The sequence below is a fragment of the Gouania willdenowi genome, chromosome 20 (assembly GCF_900634775.1).
Source record: "Gouania willdenowi chromosome 20, fGouWil2.1, whole genome shotgun sequence".
Lineage (NCBI taxonomy): Eukaryota > Metazoa > Chordata > Actinopteri > Blenniiformes > Gobiesocidae > Gouania > Gouania willdenowi.
Genome location: NC_041063.1, coordinates 7,682,097 through 7,702,942, shown reverse-complemented (window position 1 = coordinate 7,702,942; position 20,846 = coordinate 7,682,097). Strand labels below are relative to the sequence as shown.

The following is a 20,846-nucleotide window of genomic DNA, read 5'->3' as shown; positions in this document are numbered from 1 at the left end:
GTGTACTGTATATGTCTTCCTATTGTTTGTGTGTATTTTTATTCTTGTTTTGTTTGTCCGAGTTGTCTGTGATGAAATCACTTCTGCAGTGACATTTCAAAGCCACACTTAGTTGGAAAAGGTTTGTCTTCTTCTTTAAACCCATAATGTGTAAATGTTCCTCAAAAGTCAAGCTCGTATTAACCCGGATTAAAAGATTTAAGTTGATGTGAAATCATCGTTTATTTTTGACCTCGTCAGTATTTAAAGGTAGTTAGTAACAGTCGTGATGAACATGAAAGGAAACTCTTCTTCTATGAATGTCTTCTGCTTGTTCACCTTCACACTGTGTGTGTGTGTGTGTGTGTGTGTGTGTGTGTGTGTGTAAGAACAGTGTGTGTTTAGTTTGCAGTGTGTGTGTGTGGCTCGTGCTCTCTTTGGAACAAATCTCTGTCTCATAGAACACTCATACACTGGAGGGCTTGCGGAGGATTAGCAGACGCTCTCACATCAAAGGAAGTCAGAAGATGAAGCTTCACTTTGATGTGGAGCGACTAGTTCAGTCTGAGCAGAAGAAAATAAACGAGAGAATCCAGTTATTGTTGGATAGAAAGAGAGAATTGTGTTAATGTGAGGGCGTGTTGTGTTACAGTAACACACACACACACACACACACTGAGCAGGAGGTTAAACACATCTTTAATATTTAATTCATCACCTTCATAAAGTCTCATTTTAGACACATCTCCGGTTTTTATTAAAGTGCTGAGTTGACATTAATCCTGACCCTGAACATCGTTCACATCATTTCACTCATACATTGATTTATTTAATTGTTTTTCAACCTTGGGGTCGTGACCCCATGTGGGTCATTTGGAATAAAAATAAGGTCACCTGAAATGTGATGAAAGTAAATAACGGATTAAATCTATATAAACAATTTTTAATTATTATTATTATTCTTTTTTAAATAAAACACCACACATAATCTCATATGTAATCTATACTTTCACTTTCTCAAATATAAATCTAGTTCAAATCAAAAGCAGTATAAAGATATCTGAGCTGGAGCATCTTGTCACTTTGTGCACTAAAATTCTGTATTTGTTACGCAGTATGACAAACTTAATCAAAAACTAATAATTCTAAAGAAAAATTGTCTCTGAGTTTGCCAGAAATTTGTGATATAAACATGGGGTCATGACCCAAAAAAGGTTGGGAACCACTGCTTTATTTAATTAACTCTTTAAAATAAGGAGCGATGCTACTCTACGTTCAAATGTTTGATTCTGACGTTTTCTGCAGGAAAAAGTGTAAAATATTTCAACGGAGAGTCTAGTTTTGAGTAACACGACAATTACGGCCTCTGCTTTCGTTTTTCAAAATTTACCAAAATCTGTTTCAGTTTTTACCAATTTTTTACTCTTCTGTTTAAAGCTAGGGTAGGCAATTTTCTCCAGATGCACTTTTTAAGTTTTTGTTTGAAATCGTCTTTATGTCCTGACAATAATTAAGATATAATGTGCTCTGAAAAAGGAAAGAAGAAAATCCATCAACTGTAGCAGCAGTAAACTTGTAATAACAAACAGGTTTTTTTAACCAATCACGTCTCCCTGTTTCCCTGCTCGTTCTCCACCCCTCGCATGCATGAGCTCACATTGAAAGCGCGTCACCGCTGACAAACTTTTTGGTCACGTTTTTTAACATACTGTATATAATGATAAAGTTTATTATTTACTTACTGCTGAATGAGACAACAGCGTTTCTACACAATACAAGTGATGAGCTCCTCTTCTGCAGCAGCTGTCCACATGCATGTGAGTGAGACGGAGCACAGAGGGGAGTGGCGAGGGGGGTAAAGGCGGAGCCACCAGGGAGGCTACATTCAAAATTATGCTAGCTTTTGAAAATTGCCTACCCTAGCTTTAACATTTGTTTATTTTATGTATTTATTATTATAGACAAATGCATGTGACATTGTTCCATCATCTTTTTCCTGTTCAGATAGTTTACTGCCATTAAACATTATAAATAGGGTTAATAGCATTAACTACTGTCATTCATTTGTGTAGAAAATGTATGTGGGGATTGTTACACTGAGATCACGCACGATTAGGACGTTAGAGCAACGTTAGCCACATGCTAACCCTCAGCCTCCTGTTTAACAGGAACAATTCCATAAAACATTGTGAAATGATCCCAAAACTTTATTAGTGAAAGCTTTAATTTCCTCCAACCTCATGTTTTACACAAAATCTCACAAAGATGTGTGATTTGTCACCAGGGAAAGTGATCACCAGTTCAGCTAATACACCATCAGATAAAGATGGGCCTTTTCACGTTTAAATGCAGTCATAATAATGTGAACCAACACATTAAACATTATGGCTGGAATTTCTGGTGTAAAATAGTGAGTAAATGTGTGATATTGTCCTAAAACATTCATGTGAGGCATTTCTGTGTGAGTTGGGGCTGTTTTTTAATAAAGAGAGAAAGAAATAGATTTATCTTTCAGACGTGATTTCTGTTTTTCCCCGTTTGTTATTCTGCAATCATAGAGAATCCAGCAATTTCTTTATGGAGAAATTAAATCATTTTTTTCTCAACTGTTTGTGTAAACGTTGTCCCACTCGTGGTGTTTTTGACGTCTTTTTTTATTTTCATTTATATTAAAAACGTTTCCAGCCTCAGGCCTTATGATTAATATCTTTTGTCCAAAGAACAGAAATGAAAGGATAAATGTGCGCTGCTTACGGCTTTAGATTTAATCAGGGTTAGTTAAGAAAACTAAACTTTTGTTGATGTTCTGTAACTTCATCTCTGCCTTTCCCCTTGATTTGCTGTTTAACTGTTATGTCTAACGCTGTGATGGAGACTTTTGCTGGGACGCCCATCATTACACTTTTACTATCGATGGTACATCAACGCCCCTCAACTTCAGTCAGGCAGCCAATGGTAACGCCAAAAACAGCTCATGAGCACACGTGTTTGTAGAAAGATCTCTAATTGGCTAAAGTCCAGATTCCTTATAAACTTAATTTTCAGCCACGAGAAGAAGAATACATTTACTGTCCACTCAGAACACTCAAAGATCATTATGGTTTTTTAACCAAATGATGCCAAAAAAAAGTTACATTCTGCAACTTTAACCTGCTCCTCCCTCTCTGTGATTCTGTAGGAAAGCAGTTCTGGGTGTTTAAGGACACGGTTCTCCAACCTGGGTACCCTAAAGACATCACACAGTTTGGCCACGGGATGCCAGCCCAGAGCATAGAGACAGCCGTGTGGTGGGAGGACGTAGCCAAGACATACTTCTTTAAAGGAGACAGGTACGTTAGTTAACGTTCTTTAAAGGAGACAGGTACGTTAGTTAACGTTCTTTAAAGGAGACAGGTACGTTAGTTAACGTTCTTTAAAGGAGACAGGTACGTTAGTTAACGTTCTTTAAAGGAAACAGGTGCGTTAGTTAACGTTCTTTAAAGGCGTTAGTTAACGTTCTTTAAAGGAGACAGGTACGTTAGTTAACGTTCTTTAAAGGAGACAGGTACGTTAGTTAACGTTCTTTAAAGGAAACAGGTGCGTTAGTTAACGTTCTTTAAAGGAGACAGGTACGTTAGTTAACGTTCTTTAAAGGAAACAGGTGCGTTAGTTAACGTTCTTTAAAGGAGACAGGTACGTTAGTTAACGTTCTTTAAAGGAAACAGGTGCGTTAGTTAACGTTCTTTAAAGGCGTTAGTTAACGTTCTTTAAAGGAGACAGGTACGTTAGTTAACGTTCTTTAAAGGAGACAGGTACGTTAGTTAACGTTCTTTAAAGGAAACAGGTGCGTTAGTTAACGTTCTTTAAAGGCGTTAGTTAACGTTCTTTAAAGGAGACAGGTACGTTAGTTAACGTTCTTTAAAGGAGACAGGTACGTTAGTTAACGTTCTTTAAAGGAAACAGGTGCGTTAGTTAACGTTCTTTAAAGGAGACAGGTACGTTAGTTAACGTTCTTTAAAGGAAACAGGTGCGTTAGTTAACGTTCTTTAAAGGAGACAGGTACGTTAGTTAACGTTCTTTAAAGGAAACAGGTGCGTTAGTTAACGTTCTTTAAAGGCGTTAGTTAACGTTCTTTAAAGGAGACAGGTACGTTAGTTAACGTTCTTTAAAGGAGACAGGTACGTTAGTTAACGTTCTTTAAAGGAGACAGGTACGTTAGTTAACGTTTGTTAAAGCAGAAAGGTACGTTAGTTAACGTTCCTTAAAGGAGACAGGTGCGTTAGTTAACGTTCTTTAAAGGAAACAGGTACGTTAGTTAACGTTCTTTAAAGGAGACAGGTACGTTAGTTAACGTTCTTTAAAGGAGACAGGTACGTTAGTTAACGTTCTTTAAAGGAAACAGGTACGTTAGTCAACGTTCTTTAAAGGAGACAGGTACGTTAGTTAACGTTCTTTAAAGGAGACAGTTACGTTAGTTAACGTTCTTTAAAGGAGACAGGTACGTTAGTTAACGTTCTTTAAAGGAGACAGGTACGTTAGTTAACGTTCTTTAAAGGAGACAGGTACGTTAGTTAACGTTCTTTAAAGGAAACAGGTACGTTAGTTAACGTTCTTTAAAGGAGACAGGTACGTTAGTTAACGTTCTTTAAAGGAGACAGGTACGTTAGTTAACGTTCTTTAAAGGAGACAGGTGCGTTAGTTAACGTTCTTTAAAGGAGACAGGTGCGTTAGTTAACGTTCTTTAAAGGAGACAGGTGCGTTAGTTAACGTTCTTTAAAGGAAACAGGTGCGTTAGTTAACGTTCTTTAAAGGAAACAGGTGCGTTAGTTAACGTTCTTTAAAGGAGACAGGTACGTTAGTCAACGTTCTTTAAAGGAGACAGGTACGTTAGTCAACGTTCTTTAAAGGAGACAGGTACGTTAGTCAACGTTCTTTAAAGGAGACAGGTACGTTAGTTAACGTTCTTTAAAGGAGACAGGTACGTTAGTTAACGTTCTTTAAAGGAAACAGGTACGTTAGTTAACGTTCTTTAAAGGAAACAGGTACGTTATTTAAGGTCCTTGTGTGTGTGTGTGTGTGTGTGTGTGTGTAGGTACTGGCGTTATAATGAGGAGATGAGGACCATGGACCCTGGGTACCCTAAACCTGTCACTGTGTGGAGAGGAGTTCCTGATTCACCACAAGGAGCCTTTGTGGACAAAGCACATGGTACACACACGCACACACACACACACACACACACACACACGCACACACGCACACACAAACTTAGATGGACTTTGTTTAGGAAAAAGGAAATGTAATAATTTAAAAAATGTGACAAAGCACGAAGAGATAACGAAACTCGTGGACAATTCTGAAGAAATAGGACGTTTTTTAATAATATATAATAATCAGGATGTTTTTGTCACTGACCCAGTGTAAGTGGTTCTAATGGAGCTCAGCAGGGTTGGGGTCAAATATAATTGTAATTGCGTAATTGATTATTACAATTATGGGGTAATTAAAATTGTAATAAAAAATATATTGCTGTCATAATCAGAATTAAATTGTAATTGAATTTTGATAAATGACTTTAGTAATTGTAATTACCAAAAAAATTCTATAAAAATTGTCAATTATAATTTAATGCTAACCTGGGGAACCATGTTACAGTTCTACATGTAGTTAATAATTCATATCAAGCTTTCCCACATTTTACCCAAAAATATTACCACCTATATTTTCATTGATTAGAAAGCTTAAAGGGGTAATCAATAGATAGGAAATAAATTAGTTTAGATATTTGTTTTTTTAATGTATTTTACAGCTGATTTAAGACACATTAGCATTAAAGATGCTAACTGAAAGCTAACACAAGAGGAAGGTTAACTTTTATTAGGTTATTTATTTCAGGCTCAGTAATTGTGATTCATTGTAATTGACTTTCTTCAGATAAAAGTGTAAATTAATTGTATCTGAAAAAAATAATTGACCCCAACCCTGGAGCTCAGTGTGTTCCAGTCGTGATGGAACCACGACTGTATGGGTTTAGATTCAGGTCAGTGTTTTTTATGCTAATTACACGTTCAGAATCAAAATATATGATACACATATACATATAATTATAGACGATCTTTGATGGAGCTTTCAGATAAAACTCACTACAGATTATCTTTACGTTCACCAAAGATGCAACACAACAAAGGAGGACATGAGGTCACATCCTGTTAGCATGTCCATGTTAGCACGGCAAGCTATTAGCTGTAGCTTTGCTGTTAGCATTATGATAATTAGATCTACTGTGTAGCATTTTAGTCTGTCACTGACCTGACACGGACAGGAAGTGACTCAAACTGGACAGGAAGTGACCTGCGGGGACAGGAAATGACCTAACCCAGACAGGAATTGACTTGAACTGGACAGAAAGTGACCTGACGCGGACAGGAAGTGACTTGAACTGGACAGGAAGTTACTTTGCCCAGACAGTAATTGACTTGAACTGGACAGGAAGTGACCTGACACGAACAGGAAATGACCCGACCCGCACAGGAAGTGACCTGAGGTGGAAAGGAAGTGACCAGGCACGGACCGGAAGTGACGGATGAGCAAACCAAACCCAGCTCTGAGCTCACATGTGTTGTGACGATGTAATGATGATGTCATGTGTTTTTCCCGTAGGGTTCACCTACTTCTACAAGGGGAAGGAATACTGGAAGTTCAACAACCAGTTCCTGCGTGTGGAGCCTGGTTTTCCTCGCTCCATCCTGAAGGACTTCATGGGCTGTGATCTGACCCCCCTCGGCCCAGCGCGGCCCCCCCTGGATGACGGTGGCTCTGATGTAGTGATAGAGCTGGAGAACGAGGCCAGCACGGTGCAGGCGGTGGCCATCGTCATCCCGTGTGTGTTGTCGCTGTGTCTGATGGCGCTGGTTTACACCGTGGTCCAGTTCAAACGTAAAGGAACGCCACGACACATACTGTACTGCAAACGCTCCATGCAGGAGTGGGTGTGACCCACGGACCAGGATGTGACCTCACGGGACCAGGAGAAGGCTTTGATCAGAGCCACAGATGAACCGCACGCCACCCGTTGATGACCCGGGTCGTGGACTCAGAGACTCTCTGTACTGGTTCAGAACTAACATAAAAGGGTTAAATATGACTTTGGATCTAAAAACTCCACTTCCTCTCCCGTCGCTCTTTGATTTCACAGCTTCTAACCACAACAGGAAGTAGTGCGCACACTTCCTGTGAGGCACTGGACGCTCCGCGGTCATATCAGGTTGTTGGAGAACAACTCTTTTCTATTTTCTAATTCTGGTTCCCTTCTTCCAACTCGAACTCTGGTTCACGTCCTTTCATGGTTTTAATGGTGGACTTTTATTGTGAAAAGCCAAGCCTCACCGTTTCCCTTTAAGAGCCTCAGAGGATGAAACCAAATGAACTGTCCCTCCTCCTGTCGGCGACACAGGGGCCAAAACGTTTCTGCAATATTTTAAAGCGCCTTAATTACAATTGTTTTGGCTCTTCTTGGCGTTTTCGTCTTAATTTGTGTTTTTTTACATCTTACACTTTGCTTTTGTCGCTCTTTTAGTTTGTCGAGGAGCTTGTGAAGCTCAGCACACACACACACACACACACACTGACTGTACAGGAACAAGAACAGGACGTTGGATCAAAGCCACTACTTTGTACTGTGTGTGTGAAGGTTTTTATTTCCAGTCGATGATGACGATGGTACAAAACGACAAAGGACTCGACTTGTTTGTCTCTTTATCTCCTGCGACTGCCTTGTGTGTGTGAAAGAAACTACAGTTCCCATGATGCTCCTGTGAGACACTAAGTGAAGATCAGTGCCTGTGTGGACGCAACGTGCATGCCTGCGTTTACTGTTCAACATCTGGTTCTGGTTCTAGTTCTAGTTCTGGTCCTGGTCCTAGTTCTGGTCCTGGTCCTAGTTCTGGTCCTGGTCCTAGTCCTAGTTCTAGTCCTGGTTCTAGTCCTAGTTCTAGTCCTGGTTCTAGTTCTAGTCCTGGTTCTAGCTCTGGTTCTAGTTCTAGGTCTGGTTCTGGTTCTGGCTCTGCTCAACGTGGCTTTGGTTTAAAATAAATCCATCCTCGTTATTCAGGTACAAACATCTAACGTCACGTTGTTTTTCTGGTTGTTGTTGTCGATCAGTCTCTGAATGTGTGTTTGATTCATCACATCGTGGGTTTTTTTCTGTTTTTGATCAGAAAGAATTGGAACAATTTCACAATGTTTGACAGAAAAAACATCTCAACTGAATGAATAAAGTGATGATATAACACAAACAGACTCGGTTCTTCTCTAGCAATGGATAAAAGTCACGTTTCACACGTTTCATCTGTTGCAACACGAGCGACTTAAAAAAGTCTGCAACGGAATTTTAAGAATATTGATAATTATTAACTTTTCATAGGAATTATTGTTTGGAGTTAACAAGAAATTGTAATTGAGTTTTTTTTTTTTTTCCTTAAATTGGGAGTAATGAAAAAATAAAATAGGACAATTATAACTTTTTTATTATTAAAATTGTTCTTGATTCTTTTTTAATTTGGAAATAATTATTATTTTTTTAAATTGAGTCATTTTTTAAAAATTGATATTTATTTAATTAAATTAGGAATAATTACATTTTTTTTATTTATTTTATTTTTAAAATTGAGAGTAATAAACTTTTTTTTAACTTTTTTATTATTATGTTCTCAATTTTTGCAAAACTGGGAATAATTATCTTTCTTAAATTGAGAGTAAATATTTTTTTAATTAGTATTTATTTTTATTTAACTTTTTAAATTCTCATTTTATTTTTTAGATTGGGAGTAATTCATTTTTTTAATTTATTTTATTATTTAATTGGGAATAACTACATTCTTTATTAAAGTTTTGAGTAATTTTAATTAATATATATTACATATCCAAACAAACATAAGCATCAATGCAAAATAAAAACAATAATAATTGATAAACAATATCCCTGGGTTGCAGAGTTCCAGGAAATTTTAAAATGAGAATTAATGAGAAATTTTCAAAAGTCAATGTTTGCCCTGAGCAGAGATGTTAAATATACATAGAAAATATAGTTTAGCATCATCTAAAATATCAGCATCAATTAATTAAAATGAATGAGGTTTCTGTCCCTTTGCATCACCATCACACAAATATGATATAAAATAAAAATAAAATCTACCTCATAAAACCTAGCATGATTTATTTTCTCCTAACTTGATTGTTACATTTTGAAAGTTTTTACTTTATAGTTACAGCTAACATTTGATGCTAACGTGTAGTTAGCATGTCTCAAAGTGAAACAACCTTTACTTTGTTTATGAGAAATGTGTAAGCATTAGGTAGTCACAGGGTTGTTAAATGTTGCACTTTAATCATCAGTGAACTGGTTCATAATAGAATCTAAATGAGACGAGACACAACTGTTCTGCAGACCCCAAAATAAACACAGAAATTACTCCAACGTTATTAACAAAGACGACAAAAACAACAAACAAATTGATGACAAAAATGACTGAAAACGACTCAAAATTCCAGCAAAAATACGAAAATTTAGAAAAGTCTACAAAATGATAAAAAATACACAGAATGACTCCAAATACACAAAACAAAAAACAATAAAAGAAAAGCATCTAAAAGCACATTTACATAACATGACACAAAACAACAACAGACACAAAAAGAAAGAAAAACACTAAACTGTGTGTGTGTGTGTGTGTGTGTGTGTGCGTGTGCCTGTGCGTGTGTGTGTGTGTCTCATAGGCTTCCTGAGGTTCTGCCCCTTCATCCTTTGTTTCCTGTTGCTACACAAACGTAATCTGCTTCACACTGGATACTGAGACAAATGAGTTGTTAAATATCGGATTCCGGTAAAAAAAAAACTCCAATATCGTGCATCCCTACAATATAAAGATTGTTTGTGGAAAAATGTGAAGATGAACCAATAATTTAAAGATGAGTCCATGATTCAACACACACATTAGTGTGGTTTATTAACATATACAAGTTTCTCCCCAGGAATCCTTCACAGCATAGGGGGATCGTGTGGTGCGCGAGGAAGTGCCACCAGCGTGGAAAATGTTTTTAACTCTCAGAGGGTCAAATTTAATGAAGTAATGGGTTATTTTTTTAATCTTTGTAATCTTTTAAAGATAAAAGTTATTTGTTGAAATGGTGAATTTGATGACAAATGTAGTTACTCATGCTTGGTATATAATATATAGGTCCTCCACTGAAAGGGCAGAACCTCAGGAAGCCTCTGAGTCTCACACACACACACACACACACACACACACACACACACTAGAGCTTTAATGCTGCGTTCACACCGAATGCATCTTTTGCGGCACCGGACGCATCTGCCGCATGAAACGTTCCGCAGGTTTTGCAGGATCAAAAAATTTCCCCATTAGCTTCATACGCACGTTTGAAGTGAAGCCCCGCCCACCAGAGACACACCCAACTCAGTGAGTTTCACTTTCTGCTGAAGCGAGGAGCTGTGCTCCTTTTTCTCCTCTCATAAACATAAACCACCAGTGATAAAAGCCAGTGTGATTAGCAGCTAATGCTAACCTAGCTCAGTGCTACAGAGAGAACTTTTACCTGCTACTACCACCTCCTCGCTGATTCTCCTCCACACCTAATCCTTCCTAGTCCGATCCTGGTTATAAAGGCCGTGTCATACAGCTCCAGGTGGTCACACACAGCTTCTACTCCATGGTTGAATGGGTGAACAGACCAATGTCCGTGTTGACGGCCTGACGTCATCGCCAACAAAGACTCGGATTGACTTTTGTCATGAGAAACAGTCGCGGGAGTTCAATATTTTTTCACACTTTGCGAATGTGCGAATATGACAAAAACGACCAAAGCTCTTGACACGCGTATCAAACGGCACCGCCGTACAGGAAAGATTTCGTCTCTGGGCCGTGTCTATCCATTGACTTTGTATGTAATCTGGTCGCACGAACATCATCCGGTGTGAACGCAGCATAAGGCTGTTTTATGCCTGACGCATCTGCGAGGTCAGCACGGCTCCGTGCGTACAAATGACGTAATTTTTTCTGCCACACTTGGCAAAGAGGAGGCATGGGTGAGAAAAATCTATAAAAATCTATGGGACAGACATGTGAAAGCAAAAAAAAAAGGCTTCAAAGGACACAGTGGAAACATGTCCCCAGGACAGTTGAGCTGACTCACTACTTTCATAAAACACAGGGGAACTCAAATTTCTCCCCAGATGAGGTGAATAAAATAATTATTTTACAACAAAAAATGTAGCACTGAAATGCAAATGTTGGTTATAGATTAATTACATTTTTATATTTAAAGGTTCTTGTGGAGGAGTTGGAAGTGAATCTACCTCTTTATCCTCACCATCACATTTGGCCAAAAACTCAAACCTGGATGTCTGCCCATCCCCCTCACCTTCGGCCTCTTCAGATGTGTCCACAATCTACTCATGTGTGGAACCACAGTTTCCTACCTTTAGTGGGAATAAGTGTTTCTAATTTCTCCCAGAATGAACACAAGTGGTTTTTATGTCATTGTTTACTTATATCACTTCTACCTTTCTGCTCAAGTAAAATGAGTGCCTCAAGGAGTGTGTCGGCAGAACCAGAGTCAAAGAAGAGTAGGAAGAGGGATGCTGACACGCTTTAAAAGAGATTAGTAGATATTGAGAAAGACAGAGCGACCATTAAGGACACCGTTAAGGACACCATTAAGGACACCCAAGGTTTAGAGGTTTACGCAGTTGACGTAGCACTCTTCTTCTCTACCGCCAAGAAGCCGCAGCGGTCATAGATTTCTTCGGGTCACAGACTTTGGCACAACACCGGCAGCCCCTGGGACACTGGACATGCTATAGAAGCTAAGTAAACCCAGGACCACTGCTGCTTTGCCTACCATGAGTCTACGGTATCTGTTGAGCCCAGAGGCTTCCTCAGAGGGGGCTATTTTCACGGTAGCTTCGGCTACCGTGAAAACTCTGTGTTTGTAATACACTGCCCCCTGCAGTTTGGTAGCAGAAGCAGCACGGAGTATAAATGCAACATGCGTTGTTTCATGCTGATTTCGTGCGTCTCATTTCTGCGCAGCACGATGATGCGTCAAGCATAAAACAGCCTTTAATCTGGCCAAAAAAGAAAACCCGGCCCGAGAGAACACGGCCTGAACTTGTCCAACCAGAATGAAGCCAGTGTCTCTTTAAAGGGGACATATCATGGTTTTAAATCCTTCCTTTTTACATATAAATCATACAGTTGTGGTCTATATAAAGCGGAACTGCACTGCTTGGGTCTGAATTCCTCATTATTATAGCTCCACCCCTTTTCTACCCTTTTCTGATGTGCTTCTGAGAGCAACTCGTTTTGGTGCGGTCTCTTTAAATGCAAATGAGACACTCCATACCCCGCCCCCTCTTCAGGTGACACTCGGTTCAACTCCACCCTGCACTGCCATTTTTGTAGTTTGATAGAAGAGATACGGCTATGTAGCGGCGCATAAACTTTTTATTCACACATTATTTACAAAATGTCAACAACAGAAGACTTGTCCATCCAGCCTTACATGTTCGAGCCAGAGTCTGACCCAGTGGAGCGAGATGAAAATGAAGATGATGAACCTGCAGAACCCTAACAAGTGAGCTAACACAAGCACCAAGCTAACGCTAGCGCCAAGCTAACGTCACGAAATGCATTTTAAGACAGTCTTTTCAAAGACAAAAACGGCAAAATGAAATGACTAATGAAAACTTTAGACTTAAATTAAACCACGTAGGCCATATCATCAAGGATCTAAAACGAGCACACAGCGCTAACATATGAAGACGGTGCAACTGCTAATGCTAACAAAACAATGACAGGGACGTCTTATCATCACACTGTTTAGCGTTATTTACAGCTTACCGAAGTGCTCTGTTCGTCGTCTCCAAAGATAGAAGGAATTGAACCCTCAATCAGACAAAGTCTTTCAGTAAATCCTTCTTTATACTGGTGGAGGTTGCTGAAGCAGTCATCCTTGAAGTGCTTCGCCCACACAAAAATGACCTTACCCACAGATGTGGGTACATTTCAGTGAAAAATAAAACTCAACCAGGCACTTTGAAAAGGTTCTGATGCTGGGAGACGGTGTAATGAAGCGTGTGGGTTACTACATCCAACAACCAAACATTTTGACTTATCCTCTTGTAACTTCGGCATCCTTGAGCTTGGACTACAAAATAAAAGCGAGAAATAAAAATGGCGGATTGCTCGAAGTGTTGGACCTGGAGTTGATGTACTAATTTGGCAGTTCTGCTGCAAATACTGTGATGTAGTAGTTCAAAAAACGTAATAGAGAATAGAAAAATCGAAACAGATTGAAAAATATGACCAAAACAGAACATAAAGATATCTACGGAGCACCTGAAGAGACTAATTTGATTTTTTCTGTAATTCTAAACACTCTAAATATACAACAAAATGCATTTAAGGGATAAAAAAGTTGATTTAACATGATATGTCCACTTTAAGCCTAAACACGTTTCAACCAGACGTTGTTTACATCCGTGCGCGTGCATATAAAATAATCTGTTGGAGTTATATACATGACGAGCAGCTACACGCTACGCCTGGTTGAAGCTACACTGTTTATATCCGAGCAGATCTTCTGTATTAAATAGACGGTGCGGCTGATGTATGTGTTTCTGGGTTATTCAGATTAAAAACAGAGTTAAAACAACCCATCCACGCCTGGAAGTCTCTTTGTGTCCACGTGTGCAACAATTATTACGACTGTACCGATTAAAAAAGGAAAAAACAGAAAATCCCACCCACGTTGCTGAAAACTGATGGGGGGGGGGGGGGGGGCGCCATCGCTCAACAGCGCTGCAGAGAACCCTGAAACATTAGTGATTTATTAACACTTACACAAAGTATCAGACATGTCTTTGATTATTTCTGTTTGAACAGAGAATCTGTCAGAATGAGACAGTGACCGACTTTAAGACGTTTACGACGATCGCAGATCTCCAAAAATCAGGGATCGGTTGGTGCACCCTTATAATAACTTTACCAACCCATAATTAGGACTTCTCATATTTGTTTCTATAGTGGTGGAAAAATACTTTTTATACAAATACAATGTTTTTTTTTTCTACCTAGCCCATTAGCTAACATTGATCAGGTGCAGTTCCATGTTTAACTGTTTAACTTCTACTGTGACCAATGAGACAATAACCAAATATCTCTCTTTAGTGGATGAACATGATAAATGATACTAATGCTAATCCACGCAACCGCTGCAACGGATGGAGTCGCCGTCTTTTCTGCGCATGAGTTCGGCTGCAGCATAAATCTCTCTAAATGTAATTAGATTACAACACTGTTACTTTGCATTCAAATGAAATCAGATTCTTTTAATCCCATGTTTATGTTTTAAACTAAAACTAAAACAGTGTTTAGTGCTCCGAGAAAAACAGAAAAGATGCAGGAAATAAATATGGCAATGTAACGAGAAGCTTTGAGCTGCTGCACACACACACACACACACACACAGATAAATAGATGGTATAATGTGTCCAGCCCACCACATTAGCGTAGCATGCTATCATCCAAACCTGAGCCGGGGGGGTCAACAACAATCTACATTTCAATTAAAGCAGGAAATGCGTCCGACGTAGACTGAACGAATAAAAGAAGCAATGAATGAAAAAAAGCATTTGGAGGGGAAATTAATTTATTTCATTATGAGGAATCCTATGACAGCAATTAGAGGTTAAACCTGTGGAAACAATTATTATTATAATTACTATTACAATTAGAATCTGTGGCCTTTAGAAAGATGAGCTCCATCAGGTCACATCAGGACATTTCACACAAAAGAGAAAATCCACTTCTGCTCTGTCTCTGACCCACTAAACATCCTCAGATTAGTGAGAAAAAACACACACATTCTGCTTTAAATGTGCAGCAGCAAACATTAGCAATACAACAAATACCTTTAGATACACAAAATGACAAAAATACATGAAACGACAAAACAAAAGCAAAAATACACAAAATGACAGCAGCCAAACACCCAAAACAACAAAAAGGCACAAAAACTAAAAAAAAAATATTCAAAATGGCCATAAAATGACAATCCCCTTTGTTTTTGTCCAGACGGTCTCATGCAGCTCTAAGGCTAATTTTGTGCGACCCCCAAAGGAAACACACAAAATGACTCCAAATACACAAAAAAGATGGATTTACAGAACGACAATAAAAATACACAAAACAAGAACAAATATAAATGAGCCTAAAACTATACAAAATTATAACAATCACAATATGGCTCCTAAAAGTACAACCAACATCCACAATAATAGTCCAAAAACGCACAGAGCAAAATATACAACATGCAACAAAACCAACAACAAAAATTAAAAAAAATAAAAAATTACTCAAGTCAAAATAAACAATGTGTTCTATGTGAGAACATATAAAAACATGGAGCACATACAGTTCTAGTAAACACACAAAAATTGTTTTTTACTTGTTTTCCTTGAGTTTTTAATTAAAATGTAATAGATGTTTCAAAATAAAAGCCTAACCAGGAAAGATTCAAAAATCTATTCTTACTTCATTAATCTTTAGAAAGTTGGTATTATTTTAGTTTTCTGACCAAAAAGATGTGTCCTTTATTACTTTGACATTTAAGATTAAGGAAGAGGTTTTAAAACCCAGTTTTATTGCATATATAGATATATGTCCTGTATATATTTCCACGATTTGGGTGAAAGTGATAATAATTGCTCTTTTATGTCATCATCACTGCAGGCTGTTATCATGGCTTTATATTAATGTTATTATGAATCTGCAGAGATGATAACGAGAGGCCGACTAATAACTTCTGTTGATTTGTTTCTCAGTCATTAGGAAATGGAATGAGCTTTTTCTCCTTTTATTATTTATATACTGTATACGCTAGCATTTATTCTTAGCTTAGCGCTCTTATTGTTTGTGTAAATAGGTTTAACTTGTTTGATTAATAAATGTTGAAACTTGCTATTTGTCAGTGATTCATCCAATAACATGGTATGTTTTTGAAGAGCAAAACGTTTGGCAAGAATTCACTCATTAATATTTCAGGTTAGTTTATTTAGTTATTTTAGAGTTAGTTTAGTTAGTTAGTTTAATAAAGCAATGAATTTTATATAGTGCTTCATCATAGACACTCAATCGCTTTACAGAATTAAGGCATTATTAATTCTTAGTGATGGTAAGCTACTATTGTAGCCACACCTGCCCTGGGGCAGACTGACAGAAACGAGGCTGCCATAGTGCGCCATCGGCCCCTCTGACCACCACCAACACTCACTCACACTACATTCATACTAGGCAATGTGGGTGAAGTGCCTTGCCCAAGGACACAGTGACAGATACCACTGGAGTGACTGTCTCCCACATCTGGAATTCTCAGTGGTCTCCATCCAACTATTAACCAGAGCCAGACCTGCTTAGCTTCAGAGATCTAACCAGATCACATAATCAACATTCATATCAGCATTAGAATAACAACCAACCAAAGCATTAACACAGGAAACAACAGTTTGTTTATTTTTAGTATTTTGTTTTCAATTTTAAGTTTTTATTGTGCTTTTAATATTTTAGTTGTTTTGTGTCTTTTTTTTTAAGTAATTTTTTGTATTTTTGTCATCATTTTGTAAATTCTTTGCTCATTTTGTGTATTTGTCATGATTTTGTACATTTTTGTCATTTTCTATATTTTTTGCACATTTTGTGCATTTATGTCGTTATTGTCAGTCGAAGGGAGACAGAATATGATAACATTATGTCTGTGTAGTAAATGTCCCACTAATGTTCTATCCACTACAAACTCATAACTGAAAATGTCTTTGTTTTATTTATGGAAGTATTAGTTGTATTTACCGACAGTTTTATGATTTGTGTACGGCACGTTGGCCAACTGTAAACTTTTTAAAGTGCTTCATAAATAAAGTTGGTATGGTCTAGTATATACTGTCTAGTATATACAGTCTAGTATATACTGTCTAGTATATACAGTCTAGTATATACAGTCTTGTATATACTGTCTAGTATATACAGTCTTGTATATACAGTCTAGTATATATTGTCTAGTATATATAGTCTAGTATATACTGTCTAGTATATACAGTCTAGTATATACTGTCTAGTATATACTGTCTAGTATATACAGTCTAGTATATACAGTCTAGTATATACTGTCTTGTATATACAGTCTGGTATATAGTGTCTAGTATATACTGTCTAGTATATACAGTCTAGTATATACTGTCTTGTATATACAGTCTAGTATATACAGTCTAGTATATACAGTCTAGTATAAACTGTCTAGTATATACAGTCTAGTATATACTGTCTAGTATATACAGTCTTGTATATACAGTCTAGTATATATTGTCTAGTATATACAGTCTAGTATATACAGTCTAGTATATACTGTCTAGTATATACTGTCTTGTATATACAGTCTAGTATATAGTGTCTAGTATATACTGTCTAGTATATACAGTCTAGTATATACTGTCTTGTATATACAGTCTAGTATATACAGTCTAGTATATACTGTCTAGTATATACTAGAAAGTATATACAGTCTAGTATATACTGTCTAGTATATACTGTCTTGTATATACAGTCTAGTATATACAGTCTAGTATATACAGTCTAGTATATACTGTCTAGTATATACTGTCTAGTATATACAGTCTAGTATATACTGTCTAGTATATACAGTCTAGTATATACTATAGTATGATTAGGATGATGAGCATTCTTCCCACTGAAGTATACTCCCAAGTTTCCCAAGATGCATTTGGAACCTACAGCGTTAAAAACCTGAATCACACTAAGGCTAAATATCATTGTGAAAGTTCTGAAAACATTTGAAGTGAGAAAGTGACCAAGTAGAATATCACCATGTGCTCATTTGATCCATAAAACTCACGTAGACACATTTCATTCACACATTTCACACATTTTCAAAGACCCTCCATTGGTCTACTGACTAAAGTTCCTGTTAACTTCAAAATAAGAGCCCTATTTATAAAAAAGTAAAAAATAAATAAATAAATAAATAAAAACGAATGGAAGATGAGAAGAAATGCTTTTATTTTGAAAAGGGGATGTGATTGCCCGCAATGCATCATGGGGCGGTTGAGTATGACTAGTACAACTTAGTATGAGTAGTATGATGTCGTATATTTTAAACGCGGCTCAAAAGCACAGAAAGCAATAGAAAAATACACAAAGACAGAAAAGTATGTAAAATGACAAGAACAAAAAACGCACAAAATGACAAAAAAAGAAAAAAAAAATACACAAAACTCTGAAAACACGCAAAGCAACTGACAAATACACAATATGATGGTGAAATACACTAAAGACCCACAAAAATACACACGCACAGAACAGTACACACAATTATGGATAAATAACACAAAAAACAACAAAAATACACAAAATATCAACATGTGCTCATTTGATCCATAAAACTCACGTAAACACATTTCATTCACACATTTTCAGACCCTCCATTGGTCTACTGACTAAACTTCCTGTTAACTTCAAAATAAGAGCCCTATTTACAAGCTCTGAGCTTCGAGGAATTCTTCTTTCTGTGAATCCATCACAGAGCAGAATAAATATGACCTTATTCTGTCAGAGTTGATGTGATAAACTCTGATGACTCAGCATGTTTCTGACAGGAAGGAGAATAACAGAGCTTTAACAGTCTGTTATTAGACTATTAAATTAACCACAGACATGGACAGGTGGGACTTTAACTCATTCATAAAAAATAAATGATTAGCACAATTTATGTTTCAGGGTTCATGTAGAGCAGCATTATCTTCTAAACACCTATAGACTTTAGACCATCCCATTTGGCCCGCAGGAGAAAGTAAAAAAACATGAATTATTGTGTAAAGGACCAATATCTCAGCCCTTCTTAATACAATAACTCAATGAAACTCCACAATATTTGGAGGATTGCCCTTCTCTTTTATTTTGACAGCTAAACTATCATTATCAGGAATCCAATGATATAAACATAAATAAGCTAGATCCAACCGCAAAATTGTTACACTGGAATTTTCCAAGTGATCAGACATGAACGTTTTATGAAGTTAGTGTGAATTCATCTTTTTGAAACCATCAAACGTGAGGCAGAGCTGAATGAAAGTAGAGACTTTTCTACCAGAGCGATAACAAGAGACCATTTACAACCTCCTGATGTCATGAGATCAGCCATGACACTAAATAAATAACACCCTCTACTCTTCACCCCAACACTTTCTTTAAGAGATTTTCCAGCGATGATTCGAGATGCTCATCGTCATCTTTCATGTATGAGACCTTGTTGAAGAGCCAAATGTCTTTTCTGCCCATGTTTCTAGGCCAGGGGTCTCCAACCATTACTCCCAAAGGAGCCATTTTGCCTAATCTCACCTGGATTAAAATCCTTCTGGAGCCAAAAAAAAAAAAAAAAAAAAAAAAAAAAACCTTCTTAATGAAGACAATTCAGTGTATAAAATAATATACAGTTAAAATAATATTGAATAATTTTATGAATTATTGGATTTAAAGGGCTACAAAATATAACTTGAATTTGAGAACACGAGATCATGTCGGTCAACACAAACTAATTTCTTGCAACATATCAAGCATGCATATTAAGCCGGCATGTTGACAGTTACTTAAAATAAATCTTTACCCTACACGTATAAAATCTCAATTTTTTTTCCAGAATAGTCTTTTTGTTAGTTTAGTTATCAGTTAGCAGGCATTTAAAACTCCAGATGCAAGGAAAGTTGATGTCGCAGGAGGTGAAGTAGGAAAGGTGTCAGACTTATTGGGCAAATTGATTTATTTTTAGGTTATCGAATTATTTCGCCATAATTTTATTTGAAGTTAATCGTCAATACCAACTGTAAGAAATAACAATTCATTATCATAATCATAATTAAAGCTATAGGGAGCCATTGCAAAATAGTCAAAGAGCCACATGTTGCAGACCCCTGTTCTAGGCGGTGTGGAGGCCAGTAGCTAATGCATGTACGTGACGGTGTCTGGCCAAGCTGGATATGTGCTGTGTTAGTTGCATTTTCATAGCAACTACATTGTTAGACTGCCTGATGTGTACAGAGTGTGTTTTTTGTACAGTTTTACAGTCATATTTGCGCCTCAACGTAGTTGCCATCGTGCACATTGTCCCTCTTTTCCATTATGTCCAGCACACACTGGGGGCATTGGATTCCTCGGCCCTGAAAATGGTAGATTAGCTGTCAAAATAAAAGCTCCAGGTTATTTTGACGCTGAGATATTGACAAAAATGTTTTTCACGGCAGCAAAATTGTAAAATCCAAGATGGCAAATGAAAACATTGCTTTTCTGACTTTATATTATAAGGTTTCTAAAGTTTTCATACTTTCCACAAAAAGTTCAAATCTAAACATGGTGAACCTGACTAAATGGCAACAAGATGAACATAAATGAGTGATTGGCTCATTTGGAACGTATCAGGGACACATAAATGTTCCTATCATGGATTGATGTTTCCATCCTGAAAAGCCTCACTTCCTCTAAGGAGAGAATCACCCAACAAACAAATGGAGGTGTAATGTTTTGGAACAAAGTGCTGAGGCTCAGCGTAGCAGCTCCATCTGACACAAGGATTTATGAGAGAAACTAAGGCTGACAGAGAACAAGGGGAGGAGTTTACCTTCATCATTAGTTTGATTACACGTCTCAACATCAACATGGTAACATTTACCTCCCACTACTTTAATAATCTGTTTAACCTACATTGAAATCCAACGTCCAGCTCAGACGTTCTCAGGCCGTTGTTAA

At 37.3% G+C, this 20,846-nt stretch overlaps 1 protein-coding gene across 2 annotated transcripts in view; it reads left to right on the top strand.

Moving 5' to 3' along the window:
• Positions 1-8,167, top strand: part of mmp16a (matrix metallopeptidase 16a (membrane-inserted)) — an 83,227-nt gene extending 75,060 nt beyond the window's left edge. Inside the window, exons 9-11 of one of the 2 annotated variants that reach the window (XM_028434587.1) lie at positions 3,158-3,308; positions 5,051-5,166; positions 6,619-8,167. In XM_028434587.1, coding sequence (XP_028290388.1) covers positions 3,158-3,308; positions 5,051-5,166; positions 6,619-6,953 — 602 coding nt within the window. In that variant the 3' untranslated portion in view covers positions 6,954-8,167. The remainder of the gene's footprint in view (positions 1-3,157; positions 3,309-5,050; positions 5,167-6,618) is intronic. The other variant, XM_028434588.1, reaches the window with a different exon arrangement.
• Positions 8,168-20,846: the final 12,679 nt, after the last annotated feature.